The sequence below is a fragment of the Agelaius tricolor genome, unplaced genomic scaffold (assembly GCF_023055355.1).
Source record: "Agelaius tricolor isolate 1412-34295 unplaced genomic scaffold, bAgeTri1.0.p SCAF_168, whole genome shotgun sequence".
Lineage (NCBI taxonomy): Eukaryota > Metazoa > Chordata > Aves > Passeriformes > Icteridae > Agelaius > Agelaius tricolor.
In genome coordinates, this window is record NW_027269428.1 from 13,120 (window position 1) to 30,206 (window position 17,087).

Here is a 17,087-nt window from a genome sequence, read left to right on the forward strand (position 1 = left end):
TTAAGTGAGTTTTTGGGAAATATTTTTGCAATTTTTTAGGGGGAACTTTTGGGCAGTTTTTGGGCCACTTTTTGGAGGAATTTTTGGGGATTTTTTTGCATATTTTTAGGCGATTTTTTGCAGGATTTTACGGGGATTTTTTGGCCATTTTTGAGGGATTTTTGGGGCCATTTTTGAGGGATTTTTTGGGCCATTTTTGAGGGATTTTTTTTGGCCATTTTGTGGGGGATTTTTGCGGCCATTTTTGGCCTCTTTCAGATGACGCTTCGTTAACCCTTTCCACGCTCATTATGGCGACTTTTTAACCCTTTCCACGCCGGTTCCGACCACATCTGACCGATTTCAAGTGGATTTCTCACCGATTTATTCCCGAAATCCGCGCCCTGACCCCCGCCCAGAGCCCGGCCAGCGCCTGGCGCACGGCGCCGCAGGAGCAGTAGAAGACGAGCGGGTCGAGCGCGGCGTTGAGGCCGCTCAGCAGTGTGGCGTAGACGCGCCAGCCGGGGCTGCGGCCCTGCCAGAACCCGACCACGTGCGAGACGTTGTAGGGGGCGAAGCAGAGGCCGAAGATCACCATGGTGGCCACGGCCAGGCCCACGGCCCGGCGCCGTTTGGCCGCCGGCAGCGCCGGCCGCGCCAGCAGCGCCCGCACGAAGCCGACGTAGCAGAAGACGGTGACGGAGAAGGGGGCGAGGAAGAGGACGAAGAAGAACTCGAGGCGCAGCGGGAGCACGAAGCGCAGCTGGGCGGCCGAGAAGTCGTCGTAGCAGCGGTGGCGGAGTTTGGGGGCGCTGCCGAGGTCGGCGGCGTTGGGGGGTTTGGGGTTGGGGGTCTTGGAGGGGTTGGGGTTGGTCTTGGGGTCAGCGGGGTTGACTTTGGGGTCAATGGGGTTGACTTTGGGGTCAATGGGGTTGGTCTTGGGGGGTTTGGGGGTCTTGGGGTCAATGGGGTTGGTCTTGGGGTCAATGGGGCCAATGGGGTTGGTCTTGGGGTCAATGGGGCCAATGGGGTTGAAGCTCTTGGGGTCAATGGGGTTGGTCTTGGGGTCAATGGGGTCATTGGGGTTGACTTTGGGGTCAATGGGGTTGAAGGTCTTGGGGGGTTTGGGGTTGGAGGTCTTGGAGAGGTTGGGGTTGGTCTTGGGGTCAATGAGTTTGAGTTTGAGGGTCTTGGGGTCAATGGGGAATTTGGGGTTGGTCTTGGGGTCAATGGGGAATTTGGGGTTGGTCTTGGGGTCAATGGGGTTGAAGCTCTTGGGGTCAATGGGGTCAATGGGGTTGAAGGTCTCGAGGTCAACAAGGTTGAAGGTCTTGGGGTCAACGGCGTTGACCATGGGGTCAACGGGGTTGAAAGTGTTGGAGTCAATGGGGTTGAAGCTCTTGGGGTTGAAGGTCTTGGGGCCAATGGGGTTGAAGCTCCTGGGGCCAATGGGGTCAAGGGGGTTGAAAGTCTTGGAGTCAATGGGGTTGACCATGGGGTCAACGGGGTTGGCCATGGGGTCAATGGGGTCAATGGGGTTGAAGCTCCTGGGGTCAATGGGGTCAACGGGGTTGGCCATGGGGTCAACGAGCTTGAAGCTCCTGGGGTCAGTGGAGTCAACGGGGTTGAAGTTGTTGGGGTCAATGGGGTTGAAACTCTTGGGGCCAATGGGGTTGAAGCTCCTGGGGTCAACGGGGTTGGCCATGGGGTCAATGGGGTCAATGGGGTTGAAGGTCTTGGGGTTGAAGGTCTTGGGGCCAATGGGGTTGAAGCTCTTGGGATCAAGGGGGTTGAAGCTCCTGGGGTCAATGGGGTTGGCCATGGGGTCAATGTGGCCAACGAGCTTGAAGCTCTTGGGGTCAGTGGGGTCAATGGGGTTGAAAGTCTTGGGGTCAACGGGGTTGGCCATGGGGTCAATGGGGTCAGTGGGGTTGGCCATGGGGTCAACGGGGTTGAAGCTCTTGGAGTCAATGGGGTTGACCATGGGGTTAACGGGGCCAATGGGGTTGAAGCTTCTGGGGCCAACGGGGTTGACCATGGGGTCAATGGGGTTGACGCTCTTGGGGTCAATGGGGTTGGCCATGGGGTCAGTGGGGTCAATGGGGTTGAAGGTCTTGGGGTTGAAGGTCTTGGGATCAAGGGGGTTGAAGCTCTTGGGGTCAATGGGGTTGGCCATGGGGTCAACGGGGTTGGCCATGGGGTCAAGGGGGTCAACGGGGTTGAAGCTCCTGGGGTCAGCGGGGTTGGCCATGGGGTCAATGGGGTCAATGGGGTTGACCATGGGGTCAATGGGGTTGGCCATGGGGTTGACCATGGGGTCAACGGTGCCAACCGTGTTGAATCTCCAGGGCTCCACGGCGCCGCCCGCGGGTTCCCCAACCCCGACCCTCCCATTCCCGCTCCCGTTCCCATCCCCGTCGTTCTCCGCCCGCGTGAACTCGGCCACGAAGACGACGGAGCAGTGGCCGCAGGCCAGCAGCCAAATGGCGGCGCCCAGCGCCAGCGCGCGGCCGGGGCGGCGCCGGCCCTGCAGCCGCAGCGGGAAGGCCACGCCCAGGTAGCGCCGGACGGCGAGCGCCGCCAGCGTGAGGCTGCTCAGGTACATGCTGGAGTAGAAGCAGAAATTGGCCACCGGGCACAGCGCGGCCGGCAGAGGCCACTCCATGCCCGCCGCCGCCTCGGCCATCTTGAACGGGAGGAAGAGGAGGAGGAGGAGGTCGGCGGCCGTCAGGTTGAGCAGGAGGAGCTCGGCCGTGCTCAGCCAGGGCCGCCCGGGCTCGGTGCCGGTGCCGGCGGTGCCGGGGCGGCGCCGGGATTTGGAGGCCAGCACGGCCAAGGTGAAGACGTTGGCCGGGAAGCCGACGGTGAAGGTGACGATGTAAACGGTGAGGATGAGCGCGGACGACATGGCCGGGGACGGGGCGGGACAGGGGACACGGGACAGGGGGCGTCTGGAAGGGGCCAGGTGGGGCCCAGAAGGTGCCCAGGAGGTTCCCAGGAGGTCCAGAAGGTTCCAGAAGGTCTCAAGGTGGTCCCTAGAAGGTCCCCAGGTTGCCCAGGAGGTCCCTAGAAGGTCCCCAGGTGAACAAGGAGGTTCCCAGGTGGCCCAGGAGGTTCCCAGGTGGTCCCCAGAAGGTCTCAAAGTGGTCCCCAGGAGGTCCCTAGAAGGTCCCCAGGTGAACAAGGAGGTCCCCAAATGTCCCAGGAGGTCCCCAGGTGGCCCAGAAGGTTCCAGAAGGTCCCCAGGAGGTCCCTAGAAGGTCCCCAGGAGGTCCAAGAGGTTCCCAGGTGGCCCAGGAGGTCCCCAGGAGGTCCCCAGGAGGTCCAGAAGGTTCCAGATGGTTCCCAGGTGACCTAGAAGGTCCCCAGAAGGTCCCCAGGAGGTCCCTAGAAGGTCCCCAAGTGGTCAAAGAGGTGCCCAGAAGGTCCCCAGGAGGTTCCCAGGTGGCCCAGAAGGTTCCAGAAGGTCTCAAGGTGGTCCCTAGAAGGTCCCCAGGTTGCCCAGGAGGTCCCTAGGAGGTCCCCAAGTGGTCAAAGAGGTGCCCAGGTGGCCCAGGAGGTCCCTAGAAGGTCCTAGAAGGTCCCTAGAAGGTCCCCAGAAGGTCCCCAGGTGGCCCAGAAGGTTCCAGAAGGTCCCCAGAAGGTCCCCAGGAGGTTCCCAGGAGGTTCCCAGGAGGTCCCCAGGTGAACAAGGAGGTCCCCAGAAGGTCCTAGAAGGTCCCTAGAAGGTCCCCAGGAGGTTCCCAGGTGGCCCCCAAGTGAACAAGGAGGTCCCCAGAAGGTCCCCAGGTGACCCAGAAGGTTCCAGAAGGTCCCCAAGAGGTTCCCCAAAGGTCCCCAAGTGGTCAAAGAGGTGGCCAGGTGGCCCAAAACTGCCCCAGGTGGCCCAGAAGAAGGCCCAGGAGGTCCCCAAGTGGTCAAAGAGGTGCCCAGGTGGCCCAGGAGGTCCCCAGAAGGTTCCAGAAGGTCCCCAGGAGGTCCCTAGAAGGTCCCCAAGTGGTCAAAGAGGTCCCCAGGTGGCCCAGAAGGTCCTCAGAAAGTTCCCAGGTGACCCAGAAGGTCCCTGGAAGGTCCCCAGGAGGTTCCCAGAAGGTTCCAGAAGATCCCCAGGTGAACAAGGAGGTCCCTGGAAGGTCTCCAGGAGGTTCCCAGAAGGTCCCCAGGAGGTCCCCAAGTGGCCCAAAACTGCCCCAGGTGGCCCAGAAGAAGCCCCAGAAGAAGCCCCGGTGGTCCAGGATAGGTCACAGGTGGCCCAGAAGGTCCCTAGAAGGTCCCCAAGAGGTTCCCTGAAGGTCCCCAGGTGAACAAGGAGGTCCCCAGAAGGTTCCAGAAGGTCCCCAAGTGGCCCAGAAGAAGTCCCAGGAGGTCCCCAAGTGGTCAAAGAGGTGCCCAGGAGGTGCCCAGGAGGTCCCCAGAAGGTCCTAGAAGGTCCCCATGAGGTCCCCAGAAGGTCCCCAGATGGCCCAGAAGGTTCCAGATGGTTCCCAGGTGACCCAGGAGGTCCCCAAGTGGTCAAAGAGGTCCCCAGGTGGCCCAGGAGGTCCCCAGAAGGTCCCCAGGAGGTCCCCAAGTGGCCCAAAACTGCCCCAGGTGGCCCAGCAGAAGCCCCAGAAGGTTCCCAGGTGGCCCAGGAGGTCCTCAAAATGTCCTCAAATGTCCCCAAAATGTCCCCAAGACGTCCCCAGACATCCCCAAGATCTCCCAGAAGGTCCCAAAATGCCTCAAATGTCCCCAAATGTCCCCAAGATCTCCCAAAATGTCCCCAAGCGTTCCCAAAGAGGTCCCAGAGGGTCCCAAATCACCCAGGACCTGTCTCAAAATGTCCCCAAATGTCCCCAAGATCTCCCAGAAGGTCCCAAGACGCCCCCAGGTGGTCCCCAAGATCTCCCAAAATGTCCCCAAATGTCCCCAAGGTGTCCCCTGAAGGCCCCAAATCACCCAGGACCTGTCCCCAAAATGTCCCCAAACGTCCCCAAATGTGCCCCAAGATGTCCCGAAATGTCTCCAAATGTCCCAGAAGGTCCCCAAGATGTCCCCTGAAGGCCCCAAATCACCCAGGACCTGTCCCCAAAATGTCCCCAAATGTCCCCGAAATGCCCCAAATTGTCCCCAAATGTCCCCAAATGTCCCCAAAGTGTCCCCAAAATGTCCTCAAATGTCCCCAAATGTCCCCAAATCCCCCGAAATGTCCCCAAGATGTCCCGAAATGTCCCCAAATGTCCCAGGACGTGTCCCCAAATGTCCCAGGACGTGTCCCCAAAATGCCCCAAATGCCCCAAAATGCCCCAAAGTGTCCCCAAAGTCCCCAAATGTCCCCAAAACGTCCCCAAATGTACTCAAAATGTCCCAAAAATGTCCCCAAATGTCCCAAAAATGTCCCCAAGATCTCCCAGAAGGTCCCAAGACGCCCCCAGGTGGTCCCCAAATGGCCCCAAGATGTCAAAAAATGTCCCCAAATGTCCCCAAGATCTCCCAAAATGTCCCCAAAATGTCCCCTGAAGGTCCCAAATCACCCAGGACCTGTCCCCAAATGCCCCCAAATGTCCCCAAATGCCCCCAAAATGTCCCCAAGTGTCCCAAAAGTGCCCCCAAAATGCCCCAAATGTCCCCAAGATCGCCCAAAATGGCCCCAAAATGTCCCCAAAGTGCCCCCAAAATGTCCTCAAATGTCCCCAAATCCCCCAAAATGTCCCCAAGTGTCCCCAAATGCTCCAAATGTCCCCAAAGTGTCCCCAAAACGTCCCCAAAATGCCCCCAAACGTCCCCAAATCGTCCCCAACCCCCTCCCCCCCCGGCCCCTCCCCCCCCTCCCCCACTCACCTGAATTTTCCCACGGGGTGGGGGAGGGGCTCCCCCCAAAGGGGTGGGGGAGGGGTCCTGGTCCGAGGGTGGGGGAGGGGTCCGGGTGTCCCCAAAACGTCCCAAAACGTCCCCAAATTGTCCCAAAACGTCCCCAAATTGTCCCAAAATGTCCCCAAACGTCCCCAAGCGGCGGCTCCGGGGCTGGGGTGGGGGAGGGGCGGGGGTGGGGGAGGGGCCGTTGGGGTTTTTTTGGTTTTTTTTTTTTTTTTTTTTGAGGAAGTTTCGGCGTTTCCTGAAAGGCCGCCCCTCCCCCACCCCCCACCCCCACCCCATCCCCTCCCCCACCCTTGGAAACGGCCGGGAAGGGGTGGGGGGAGGGGCGTGGGAAATTCAGCCCTGGCCCCTCCCCCCACCTGCTCAAAATGGCCCCGATTGGTCCCAAATTGGGGTGGGGGAGGGGCGTGGGAATTCCCCCTCCCCCACCTTTGACGTCGCCCCTCCCCCACCCCCTTTAAAATGGCCCCGATTGGTCCCAAATTGGGGTGGGGGGAGGGGCGCGGGAAATTCACCCTGACCCCTCCCCCACCCTTCGAAATTTCCCTCAATTGGACCCAAATTGGGGTGGGGGAGGGGCGTGGGAATTCCCCCTCCCCCACCTTTGACGTCGCCCCTCCCCCACCCCCTTTAAAATGGCCCCGATTGGGCCCAAATTGGGGTGGGGGAGGGGCGTGGGAAAATCCCCTTTGGTGTCGCCCCTCCCCCACTCTGACCTCGCCCCTCCCCCTCCCTGCACAAAATCCCCTCCCCCCACTGAGCGCCCAAATAAAATAAAAAAAAATAAAAAATGAAATGAAATGAAATGAAATTAAATATAAAATAAAATTAAATAAAATAAAAATAAAATAAAATAAAAAATAAAATAAAATAAATATAAAAGAAAATAAAATATAAAAGAATATAAAATTAAATATAAAATAAGTAAAATAAAGTAAGATAGAATAAAATAAAATAAAATAAAATATAAAATAAAAGAAAAGAAAATAAATTTAAATTATATATAAAATAAAGTAAAATAAAATAAAATAAAATGAGATTAAATAAAATAAATTAAAATAAAATAAAATAAAATATAAAATAAGTAAAATTAAAGTAAAATAAAATAAAATAAAATAAAATAAAATAAAATAAAATAAAATAAAATCAGCCTGGGGATGTTTGAAAATTCCTTTATTTGGGCAAAATCCGGAAATCCGGGCTGGGGGAGGGAATTGGGGGGGATTTGGGGCGAATTTGGCAAAATTTGGGGCAGAATTTGGGGCAGAATTTGGGGTCCCCCAGGTCCTTTTCAGGGCTGGATTTGGGGTCAGAATTTGGGGTGAATTCGGCAAAATTTGGGGTTCCCCTGGTCAGGATTTGGGGTGAATTTGGCAAAATTTGGGGCGGATTTTGGGGCTGATTTTGGGGTCCCCCGGGTCAAAATTTGGGGCAGAATTTGGCAAAATTTGGGGTCCCCCGGGTCAGGATTTGGGGCAAAATTTGGGGTCCCCCAGGTCCCATTTGGGGCAGAATTTTGGGGTCCCTTGGGTCAAAATTTGGGGCAGAATTTGGGGTGAATTTGGCAAAATTTGGGGCAGAATTTTGGAGTCCCCCGGGTCCCATTTGGGGTCGGAATTTGGGGTCAATTGGGTCAAAATTTGGGGCAGAATTTGGCAAAATTTGGGGTCCCCTGGGTCCCATTTAGGGCAGAATTTTGGGGTCCCCTGGGTCAAAATTTGGGGCAGAATTTGCCAAAATTTGGGGTCCCCCGGGTCCCATTTAAGGTCGGGATTTGGGGTGAATTTGGCAAATTTTGGGGTCCCCGGGTCCCATTTGGGGCAGAATTTTGGGGTCCCGTGGGTCAAAATTTGGGGTCCCCCGGGTCCCATTTGGGGTCGGGATTTGGGGTGAATTCAGCAAAATTTGGGGCAGAATTTGGCAAATTTTGGGGTCCCCGGGTCAGGATTTGGGGCAAAATTTGGGGTCCCCTGGGTCCCATTTGGGGCAGAATTTTGGGGTCCCCCGGGTCAGGATTTGGGGTGAATTTGGCAAAATTTGGGGTCCCCGCGGGTCCCATTTTGGGGCCGATTTTGGGGTCCCCGGGTCCCATTTTGGGTCGGGATTTGGGGTGAATTTGGCAAAATTTAGGGCAGAATTTTGGGGTCCCTTGGTTCAAAATTTGGGGCTGATTTTGGGGTTCCCGGGTCTCATTTTGGGCAGAATTTTGGGGTCAATTGGGTCAAAATTTGGGGCAGAATTTGGCAAAATTTGGGGTCCCCTGGGTCCCATTTAGGGCAGAATTTTGGGGTCCCCTGGGTCAAAATTTGGGGCAGAATTTGCCAAAATTTGGGGTCCCCCGGGTCCCATTTAAGGTCGGGATTTGGGGTGAATTTGGCAAATTTTGGGGTCCCCGGGTCCCATTTGGGGCAGAATTTTGGGGTCCCGTGGGTCAAAATTTGGGGTCCCCCGGGTCCCATTTGGGGTCGGGATTTGGGGTGAATTCAGCAAAATTTGGGGCAGAATTTGGCAAATTTTGGGGTCCCCGGGTCAGGATTTGGGGCAAAATTTGGGGTCCCCTGGGTCCCATTTGGGGCAGAATTTTGGGGTCAATTGGGTCAAAATTTGGGGCAGAATTTGGCAAAATTTGGGGTCCCCCCGGGTCCCATTTGGGGTCGGAATTTGGGGTGCCCCTGGTCAGGATTTGGGGTGAATTTGGCAAAATTTGGGGCAAAATTTGGGGCAGAATTTGGCAAAATTTGGGGTCCCCCGGGTCCCATTTGGGGTCGGGATTTGGGGTGAATTTGGCAAATTTTGGGGTCCCCGGGTCCCATTTGGGGCAGAATTTTGGGGTCCCGTGGGTCAAAATTTGGGGTCCCCCGGGTCCCATTTGGGGTCGGCATTTGGGGTCAATTGGGTCAAAATTTGGGGCAGAATTTGGCAAAATTTGGGGTCCCATTTGGGGTCGGGATTTGGGGTGAATTTGGCAAAATTTGGGGTCCCCCAGGTCGCATTTGGGGCAGAATTTTGGGGTCCCCCGGGTCAGGATTTGGGGCAGAATTTGGCAAAATTTGGGGCTGATTTTGGGGTCCCCTGGGTCCCATTTGGGGCAGAATTTTGGGGTTCCTCGGGTCAGGATTTGGGGCCGATTTTGGGGTCCCCCGGGTCCCATTTTGGGTCGGGATTTGGGGTGAATTTGGCAAAATTTAGGGCAGAATTTTGGGGTCCCTTGGTTCAAAATTTGGGGCTGATTTTGGGGTTCCCGGGTCTCATTTTGGGCAGAATTTTGGGGTCAATTGGGTCAAAATTTGGGGTGAATTTGGCAAATTTTGGGGTCCCCGGGTCTCATTTTGGGCAGAATTTTGGGGTCAATTGGGTCAAAATTTGGGGCAGAATTTGGCAAATTTTGGGGTCCCCGGGTCCCATTTTGGGGCCGATTTTGGGGTCCCCGGGTCCCATTTTGGGGCCGATTTTGGGGTCCCCGGGTCCCATTTTGGGGCAGATTTTGGGGTCCCCGGGACCCATTTTGGGGCCGATTTTGGGGTCCCCGGGTCCGATTTCGGGGCCGATTTTGGGGTCACAGGAGCCGCCCCCCCCCCGAGTGGACGCTGAAATATTCGGGGCCCCCCCCGTGGGGGAGGGGCGCCTTGGGTGGGGGAGGGGCCGGGGGTGCCCAGACCCCGCCCCCCGCCCCTCCCCCCACCGGGGTCTCCTCCACCTGCGGCCGCACCTGGGGGGGGGGGAGGGGCAAATTTAGGGGGGGAATTTTGGGGTCTCCCCAACCCCCGGACCCCAAATTTGGGGATTTTCCCCCCAAAATTTGAGGGTCCCCACCCTAAAACCAAAAATTTCGCGATTTCCCCCCCAATTTTTGGGGTTTTCCCGCCAAATTTTGGGGATTTCCCCCCCCCAATTTTTGGGGTTTTCCCGCCAAAATTTGGGGATTTTCCCCCTCCAATTTTTAGGGTTTTCCCCCCAATTTTTGGGGATTTTCGCCCTCCAATTTTTGGGGTTTTCCCCCCAATTTTTGGGGATTTTCCCCCTCCAATTTTTGGGGTTTTCCCGCCAAATTTTGGGGATTTCCCTCCCACAATTTTTGGGGTTTTCCCGCCAAAATTTGGGGATTCCCCCCCCCAATTTTTAGGGTTTTCCCCCCAATTTTTGGGGATTTTCCCCCTCCAATTTTTGGGGTTTTCCCCCCAATTTTTTGGGATTTTCCCCCTCCAATTTGTGGGGTTTTCCCGCCAAATTTTGGGGATTTCCCCCCCCAGTTTTTGGGGTTTTCCCCCCAATTTTTGGGGATTTTCCCCCCCCAATTTTTGGGGTTTTCACCCCAATTTTGGGATCCCCCCCCCCACTCCCAGAACCCCAAATTTTGGGATTTCCCTCCCAATTTTTGGGATTTTCCCCTTGATTTAGGATTTTCCCATTCTTTTGGTATTTTTTCCCATTTTTTCCCATTTTTTTTCCCCATTTCCCCCCCAATTTTTGGGATTTTCCCCCCATGTTTTGGGCACATTTTCCACCATTTTTTGGGACTTTCCCCCCCATTTTTTTGTACTTTTTCCCAGTTTTCCCCATTTTTCTCCAACATTTCCCCCTTTTTTTAGTATTTTTCCCCCAAATTTTGGGATTTTTCCCCCTTTTTCCCTCGTTTTTTCAAGATTTTTTCCCTCGTTCTTTTTTCCTTTTCTTCCCCCGTTTTTTGTTGGTATTTTTCCCCTTAATTTCAGGACTTTTTTTCCGTCCCCCCCCCCTTTTTCCATCATTTTTTTCCCTTTTTTTTTTTTTCTTTTTCCCCCCATTTTTTGGTATTTTTTCCCCCAAATTTCGGGAATTTTTTCCCTTTTTTCCCCGGTTTTTTCAGCATTTTTTCCTGGGTTGTTTTTTGCTTTTTTCCCCCCCTTTTTTGGTATTTTTGTCCCCAAATTTCGGGAATTTTTTTCCATTTTTTCCCCGTTTTTTTCAGCATTTTTCCAGGGTTTTTTTTTTTGTTTTTTTGCCCTTTTCCCCCCGTTTTTTGGTATTTTTGCCTCCAAATTTCGGGATTTTTTTCCCTTTTCCCCCCATTTTTTCAGCATTTTTTTCCATTTTTTTCCTTTTTCCCCCCCTGTTTCTTCGTATATTTCCCCCCAAATTTCGGGATTTTTTGGGGCGAATTTCGGGATTTTTTGGGGTGAATTTCAGGAATTTTTGGGGTTTTTTGTGGTGAATTTGGGGTGAATTTGGGGGTTTTTGGCTCACTCACGTTCTGGGCTCCCTGTGAGGGGCCGGGGATGAGGAAGAGCTCGGTGAAGTTGGGGCCCTTTCCCCCCTCATTTCCCTCACGATTTCCCTCCCAATTTTGGGATTTTTTGCCCACAAATTCCGGGACTTTTGGGGTTTTTTGTGGTAAATTTGGAGGTTTTTTGCTCACTCACATTCGTGGCTCCCTGTGAGGGGCCGGGGATGAGGAAGAGCTCGGTGAAGTTGGGGCCCTTTCCCCCCTCATTTCCCTCACGATTTCCCCCCAAATTCCGGGATTTTTGGGTTGAATTTCGGGATTTTTTGGGGTGAATTTCAGGAATTTTTGGGTTTTTTTGTGGTGAATTTGGGGGTTTTTGGCTCACTCACGTTCTGGGCTCCCTGTGAGGGGCCGCGGATGAGGAAGAGCTCGGTGAAGTTGGGGCCGTTTCCCCCCTCATTTCCCTCACGATTTCCCTCCCAATTTCGGGATTTTTTGCCCACAAATTCCGGGATTTTTGGGGTTTTTTTGTGGTAAATTTGGGGGTTTTTGGCTCACTCACATTCGTGGCTCCCTGTGAGGGGCCGGGGATGAGGAAGAGCTCGGTGAAGTTGGGGCCCTTTCCCCCCTCATTTCCCCCCTCATTTCCCTCACGATTTCCCCCCCAATTTCGGGATTTTTTGCCCACAAATTCCGGGACTTTTGGGGTTTTTTGTGGTAAATTTGGAGGTTTTTTGCTCACTCACATTCGTGGCTCCCTGTGAGGGGCCGGGGATGAGGAAGAGCTCGGTGAAGTTGGGGCCCTTTCCCCCCTCATTTCCCTCACGATTTCCCCCCAAATTCCGGGATTTTTGGGTTGAATTTCGGGATTTTTTGGGGTGAATTTCAGGAATTTTTGGGGTTTTTTGTGGTGAATTTGGGGGTTTTTGGCTCACTCACGTTCTGGGCTCCCTGTGAGGGGCTGCGGATGAGGAAGAGCTCGGTGAAGTTGGGGCCCTTTCCCCCCTCATTTCCCTCACGATTTCTCCCCAGTTTTCGGGATTTTTTGCCCACAAATTCCGGGATTTTTGGGGTTTTTTGTGGTAAATTTTTGGGTTTTTGGCTCACTCATGTTCTGGGCTCCCTGTGAGGGGCCGGGGATGAGGAAGAGCTCAGTGAAGTTGGGGCCCTTTCCCCCCTCATTTCCCCCCTCATTTCCCTCACGATTTCCCCCCCAATTTCGGGATTTTTTGCCCACAAATTCCTCGACTTTTGGGGTTTTTTGTGGTGAATTTGGGGGTTTTTGGCTCACTCACATTCGTGGCTCCCTGTGAGGGGCCGCGGATGAGGAAGAGCTCGGTGAAGTTGGGGCCCTTTCCCCCCTCATTTCCCCCCTCATTTCCTTCCACATTTCTCCCCAGTTTTCGGCATTTTCGGGGTTTTTTGTGGTGAATTTGGGGTGAATTTGGGGGTTTTTGGCTCACTCACGTTCGTGGCTCCCTGTGAGGGGCCGCGGATGAGGAAGAGCTCGGTGAAGTTGGGGCCCTTTCCCCCCTCATTTCCCCCCCCAATCTCGGGATTTTTTGGGTTGAATTTCGCGATTTTTTGGGGTGAATTTGGGCGGTTTTTGCTCACTCACATTCGTGGCTCCCTGTGAGGGGCCGGGGATGAGGAAGAGCTCGGTGAAGTTGGGGACGCTGTCGCTGATGAAGGTCACGTTGCCGTAACCCCCCGTGAGGGAAGGGCGCGGGAATTTAGCGGGGGCGGGGCTCCCGCAAGCCCCGCCCCCTCCCGGGACGGAGCCAATCTGCGAGGTCCGGACGTGGAACGGGAAATTCTTATTGGCTGCCGAGGGACGCGTCAGCACCTGGGGGCGGGGCCGCGAAAATGGTGAGTTTTTGAGGGGGATTTTGAGGGAAAATCGGGATTTTTTGGATTAAAAATGGGGATTTTTGAGGGAAAAATGGGGATTTAGGGGTGGGTTTGAGGGGAAAATTGGGATTTATCGGACGCAAATTGGGATTTATGAGGGAAAAATGGGGATTTAGGGGTGGATTTTGGGGAAAAATCGGGATTTTTTGGATTAAAAATGGGGATTTTTGAGGGAAAAATGGGGATTTAGGGGTGGATTTGAGGGGAAAATTGGGATTTTTGAGGGAAAAAATGGGGATTTAGGGGTGGATTTCGGACGGAAGTTGGGATTTTTGAGGGAAAAATGGGGATTTAGGGGTGGGTTTGAGGGGAAAATTGGGATTTTTGAGGGAAAAATGAGGATTTAGGGGTGGGTTTTGGGGGAAAAATTGGGATTTTGCAGACGGAAGTTGCGATTTTTGAGGGAAAATGGGGATTTAGGGGCGGATTTGAGGGGAAAATTGGGATTTATGAGGGAAAAAGGGGGATTTAGGGGGGGATTTTGGGCGAAAATCGGGATTTTTCGGACTAAAAATTCAGATTTTTGAGGGAAAAGTGGGGATTTAGGGGTGGATTTTGGGGGAAAATTGGGATTTTCGGGGAGGGAGATTTAGGGAAAAATTTCGATTTTTCAAGGGAAAAATTTGGATTTTTCAGCGGATTTTAGGGGGAAAATTGGGATTTTCGGGGGTTTTTTGGTGCCATTTGCGGGGATTTTGGGGCTCGGGTGGGATGAGGTTTTTTGGGGGGGTTTCAGGTGAATTTGGGCTGATTTTGGGGGTTTTTGGCTCACCAGGAAGACGCCGTGGGCGTACAGGTGAGTGCCCAGCTGGATCCCGTTCACGATTTTCTCCCGGGCCCATTTGGGGATCCCAAAATTGGCCACGAGAGCCGAGACCGGGACGGCCAAAAACCTGAGGGGAGAGACCCCAAAAAATCACCCAAAAAATCCCCAAAAACCTGAGGGGAGAGACCCCAAAAATACCCAAAAAATGTCCAGGTGAGACCCCAAAAAATCCCCAAAAACCTGAGGGGAGAGACCCCAAAAATACCCAAAAAATCCCCAAAAAATCCCCAAAAACCTGAGGGGAGAGAGCCCAAAAATACCCAAAAAATCCCAAAAAACCTGAGGGAAAACCCCCCCAAAAATCCCCAAAAACCTGAGGGGAGAGAGCCCAAAAATACCCAAAAAATCCCCAAAAACCTGAGGGGAGAGAACCCAAAAATACCCAAAAACCTGAGGGGAAACCCCAAAAAATCCCCCCAAAAATCCCAAAAACCTGAGGGAAAATCCCCCCCAAAATCCCAAAAACCTGAGGGAAAACCCCCCCAAAAAATACCCAAAAACCCTCCAGGTGAGACCCCCCAAAAAATACCCAAAAACTTGAGGGGAAATTCCCCAAAAAATCCCCAAAAAATCCCCAAAAATCCCCAGGTGAGACCCCCCCAAAAAAATTACCCCAAAATCTGCCCAGGTGTGCCCAAATCCCCCAATTTTCCCCCAATTTTTACCAATTTTCCCCCAAATTTTCACTGATTTTCCCCAAATTTTCACAATTTTCCCCCCATTTCCTCCCCCAGCTGTGCCCAGGTGCCCCCAAATCCCAAATTTTCCCCAATTTCCCCCCTATTTTCACCAATTTTACCCCAATTTTCCCCAATTTCCCCCCAATTTCCACCGATTTTCCCCCATTTTCCCCCAAATTTCCACCGATTTTCCCCCAAACTTTCACCGATTTTCCCCAAATTTCCCCCCAATTTCCTCCCAATTTTCCCCATTTCTCCGCCAAATTTCCACCAATTTTCCCCAAACTTTCACCAATTTTCCCCACACTTTCACCGATTTTCCCCAAATTTCCCCCAATTTCACCCCAAATTTCCACCGATTTTTCCCCAATTCTCCCCAATTTCTCCGCCAAACTTTCACCGATTTTCCCCAAATTTCCCCCCATTTTCCCCAAATTTCCCCCCATTTTCCCCAAATTTCCCCCCATTTTCCCCAAACTTTCACTGATTTTCCCCAAATTTCCCCCCATTTTCCCCAAATTTTCACCGTTTTTCCCCAATTTTCCCCCAATTTTCCCCATTTCCCCCCATTTCACCACCATACAAATGTTTCCATCCCTCCCAACTGCCCCAGACGTGCCCAAATCCCCCAATTTCCCCCCAATTTCCGCCCAATTTTCGCCCAATTTTCGCCATTTCTCCGCCAAATTTCCACCGATTTTCCCCAAACTTCCACCGATTTTCCCCGAATTTTCGCTGTTTTCCCCCCAATTTTCCCCAAATTTTCCCCAAACACCCACCAGAAGGTGTAGGCTGCCAGGAAGGGCAGGTAGAAGCGGCGTCTCTCGGGCACGGCGCTGAGCGTGGCGCCCACGGCGGCGCAGAACCAGGCGAAGGCCCCGAACTGCAGCGCGATGAGGCCGTAACCGGCCGGGGACTCGTAGGTGTAGAGCACCTGGCCAGGGTCAAAAAACTGCACCAAAAGCACAGGAAATGGCCTCAAAATCTGCCCAAAATATCCTGAAAATATCCCCAAAATATGGCAAAAATATCTCGAAAATAAGGCAAAAATATCCCCAAAAATATCCCTATAAATCCCCAAAATATCCCCCAAAAATTCCCAAAATATTCTCTAAAAGTCTCCCCAATATCTCCAAAATTATCCCAAAAATCTCCTAAAATATTCCCAAAATATCCCCAAAAAATCCCAAAAATATCCTAAAATAATCCCAAAAATTCCCCAAAAATTCCCAAAAAAATCCTGAAGTATCTCAAAATATCCCCAAAATTGCCCCAAAAATGCCCCAAAAATGCCCCAAAATGACCAGGAAAAAAGCCACAAAAATGCCCCAAAAATGCCCCAAAACATGCCCCAAAAATGACCAAAAAAAGCCCCAAAAATGCCCCCAAAAATGACCAAAAATGTCCCCAAAATGACCAAAAAATGCCCAAAAAAGCCCCAAAAAGCCCCAAAAAGCCCCAAGGCCCCGACCTGCAGCGCGATGAGGCCGTAACCGGCCGGGGGACTCGTAGGTGTAGAGCACCTGGCCAGGGTCAAAAAACTGCACCAAAAGCACAGGAAATGGCCTCAAAATATGTGCAAAATATGCCCAAAAATATCCCCAAAATATCTCGAAAATACGGCAAAAATATCCCTAAATATACCCAAAAATATCCCCAAAATATCCCAAAAAATATCCCCAAAAAATCTCCAAAATAAGGCAAAAATATCCCCAAAATATACCCAAAAATATCCCCAAAATATCCTCAAAAAAATCCCCCCAATATCCCCAAAATTACCCCAAAAATATCCCAAAAAATTCCCAAAATAAGGTAAAAAATATGCCCAAAATATCCCCAAAAATATCTCCAAAATTAGGCAAAAATATCCCCCAATATACCCAAAAATATCCCCAAAATATCCTCAAAAAATCCCCCAAATATCCTCAAAAAATCCCCCCAATATCCTCAAAATTACCTCAAAAAATCCTAAAAAATCCCATAAAAATCCCCAAAAATCCCCAAATTAGCCCCCAAAAAATCCCGAAGTATCTCAAAAATAACCCCAAAAAATCCCCTAAAAATGCCCCAAAAATGACCAAAAAATGCCCCCAAAAATGTCCCCAAAAATGCCCCAAAAAATGACCAAAAAGCCCCAAGGCCCCGACCTGCAGCGCGATGAGGCCGTAACCGGCCGGGGACTCGTAGGTGTAGAGCACCTGGCCAGGGTCAAAAAACTGCACCAAAAGCACAGGAAATGGCCTCAAAACATGGCCAAAATGTGGCCAAAATTATCCCAAAATATGGCAAAAATATCTCCAAAATTATACCAAAAATATCCCCAAAATATCTCCATAAATCCCAAAAATATCCTCCAAAAATCCCCCCAATATCCCCAAAATTACCCCAAAAATATCCTAAAATATCTCCAAAAAATCTCCAAAATATCTCGAAAATAAGGCAAAAATACCCCCAAAATATACCCAAAAATATCCCCAAAATATCCCCATAAATCCCCAAAATATCCCCCAAAAATCCCCCCAATATCCCCAAAATATCCCAAAAATATCCTAAAAAAATTCCCCAAAATAAGGGGAAAATATCCCTAAAATATCCCCAAAAAATCCCCCCAATATCCCCAAAAATATCCCCA

At 52.1% G+C, this 17,087-nt stretch overlaps 2 protein-coding genes and 1 long non-coding RNA gene across 9 annotated transcripts in view; 1 reads left to right on the forward strand and 2 right to left on the reverse strand.

Annotated features, from left to right (window-relative positions):
• Positions 1–346: 346 nt before the first annotated feature.
• On the reverse strand, positions 347–3,711 carry LOC139587032 (uncharacterized). Of its 2 annotated transcripts, none has more exons than XM_071420859.1 (2): positions 1,070–3,711; positions 347–955 (listed from the first exon to the last, which is right to left on the reverse strand). In XM_071420859.1, the coding sequence occupies exons 1-2, from the start codon at positions 2,885–2,887 to the stop codon at positions 356–358; spliced, it is 2,418 nt and encodes an 805-aa protein (XP_071276960.1). In that variant the 5' UTR covers positions 2,888–3,711; the 3' UTR covers positions 347–355. The 2 variants fall into 2 exon arrangements, with proteins under 2 accessions (XP_071276960.1, XP_071276961.1); XM_071420860.1 differs by having other exon boundaries at positions 347–916; positions 1,070–3,709.
• On the forward strand, positions 941–1,954 carry LOC139587035 (uncharacterized). Its single transcript, XR_011678189.1, has 3 exons — positions 941–1,037; positions 1,611–1,696; positions 1,823–1,954. It is a non-coding gene; the product is annotated as an uncharacterized lncRNA (long non-coding RNA).
• A 3,280-nt stretch (positions 3,712–6,991) lies between the features above and the next one.
• TMEM145 (transmembrane protein 145) overlaps positions 6,992–17,087 on the reverse strand; it is a 34,679-nt gene continuing 24,583 nt past the window's right edge. For 4 of the 6 annotated variants that reach the window (XM_071420865.1, XM_071420864.1, XM_071420866.1 and 1 more), the window contains 4 exons: positions 15,235–15,407; positions 13,722–13,842; positions 12,657–12,884; positions 6,992–9,544 (listed from right to left, as the gene is read on the reverse strand). In XM_071420865.1, the coding sequence (XP_071276966.1) occupies positions 9,392–9,544; positions 12,657–12,884; positions 13,722–13,842; positions 15,235–15,407 (675 nt within the window). In that variant the 3' untranslated portion in view covers positions 6,992–9,391. The remainder of the gene's footprint in view (positions 9,545–12,656; positions 12,885–13,721; positions 13,843–15,234; positions 15,408–17,087) is intronic. The other 2 variants (XM_071420863.1, XM_071420862.1) reach the window with 2 other exon arrangements.

Coding starts and splice junctions, on each gene's coding strand:
- LOC139587032 (XM_071420859.1), bottom strand. CDS start 2,887: ATGTCGTCCGCGCTCATCCTCACCGTTTACATCGTCACCTTCACCGTC. Junction 956..1,069: donor TCAACCCCATTGACCCCAAA/GTCAACCCCAAT, acceptor ATTGACCCCAAG/ACCAACCCCATTGACCCCAA.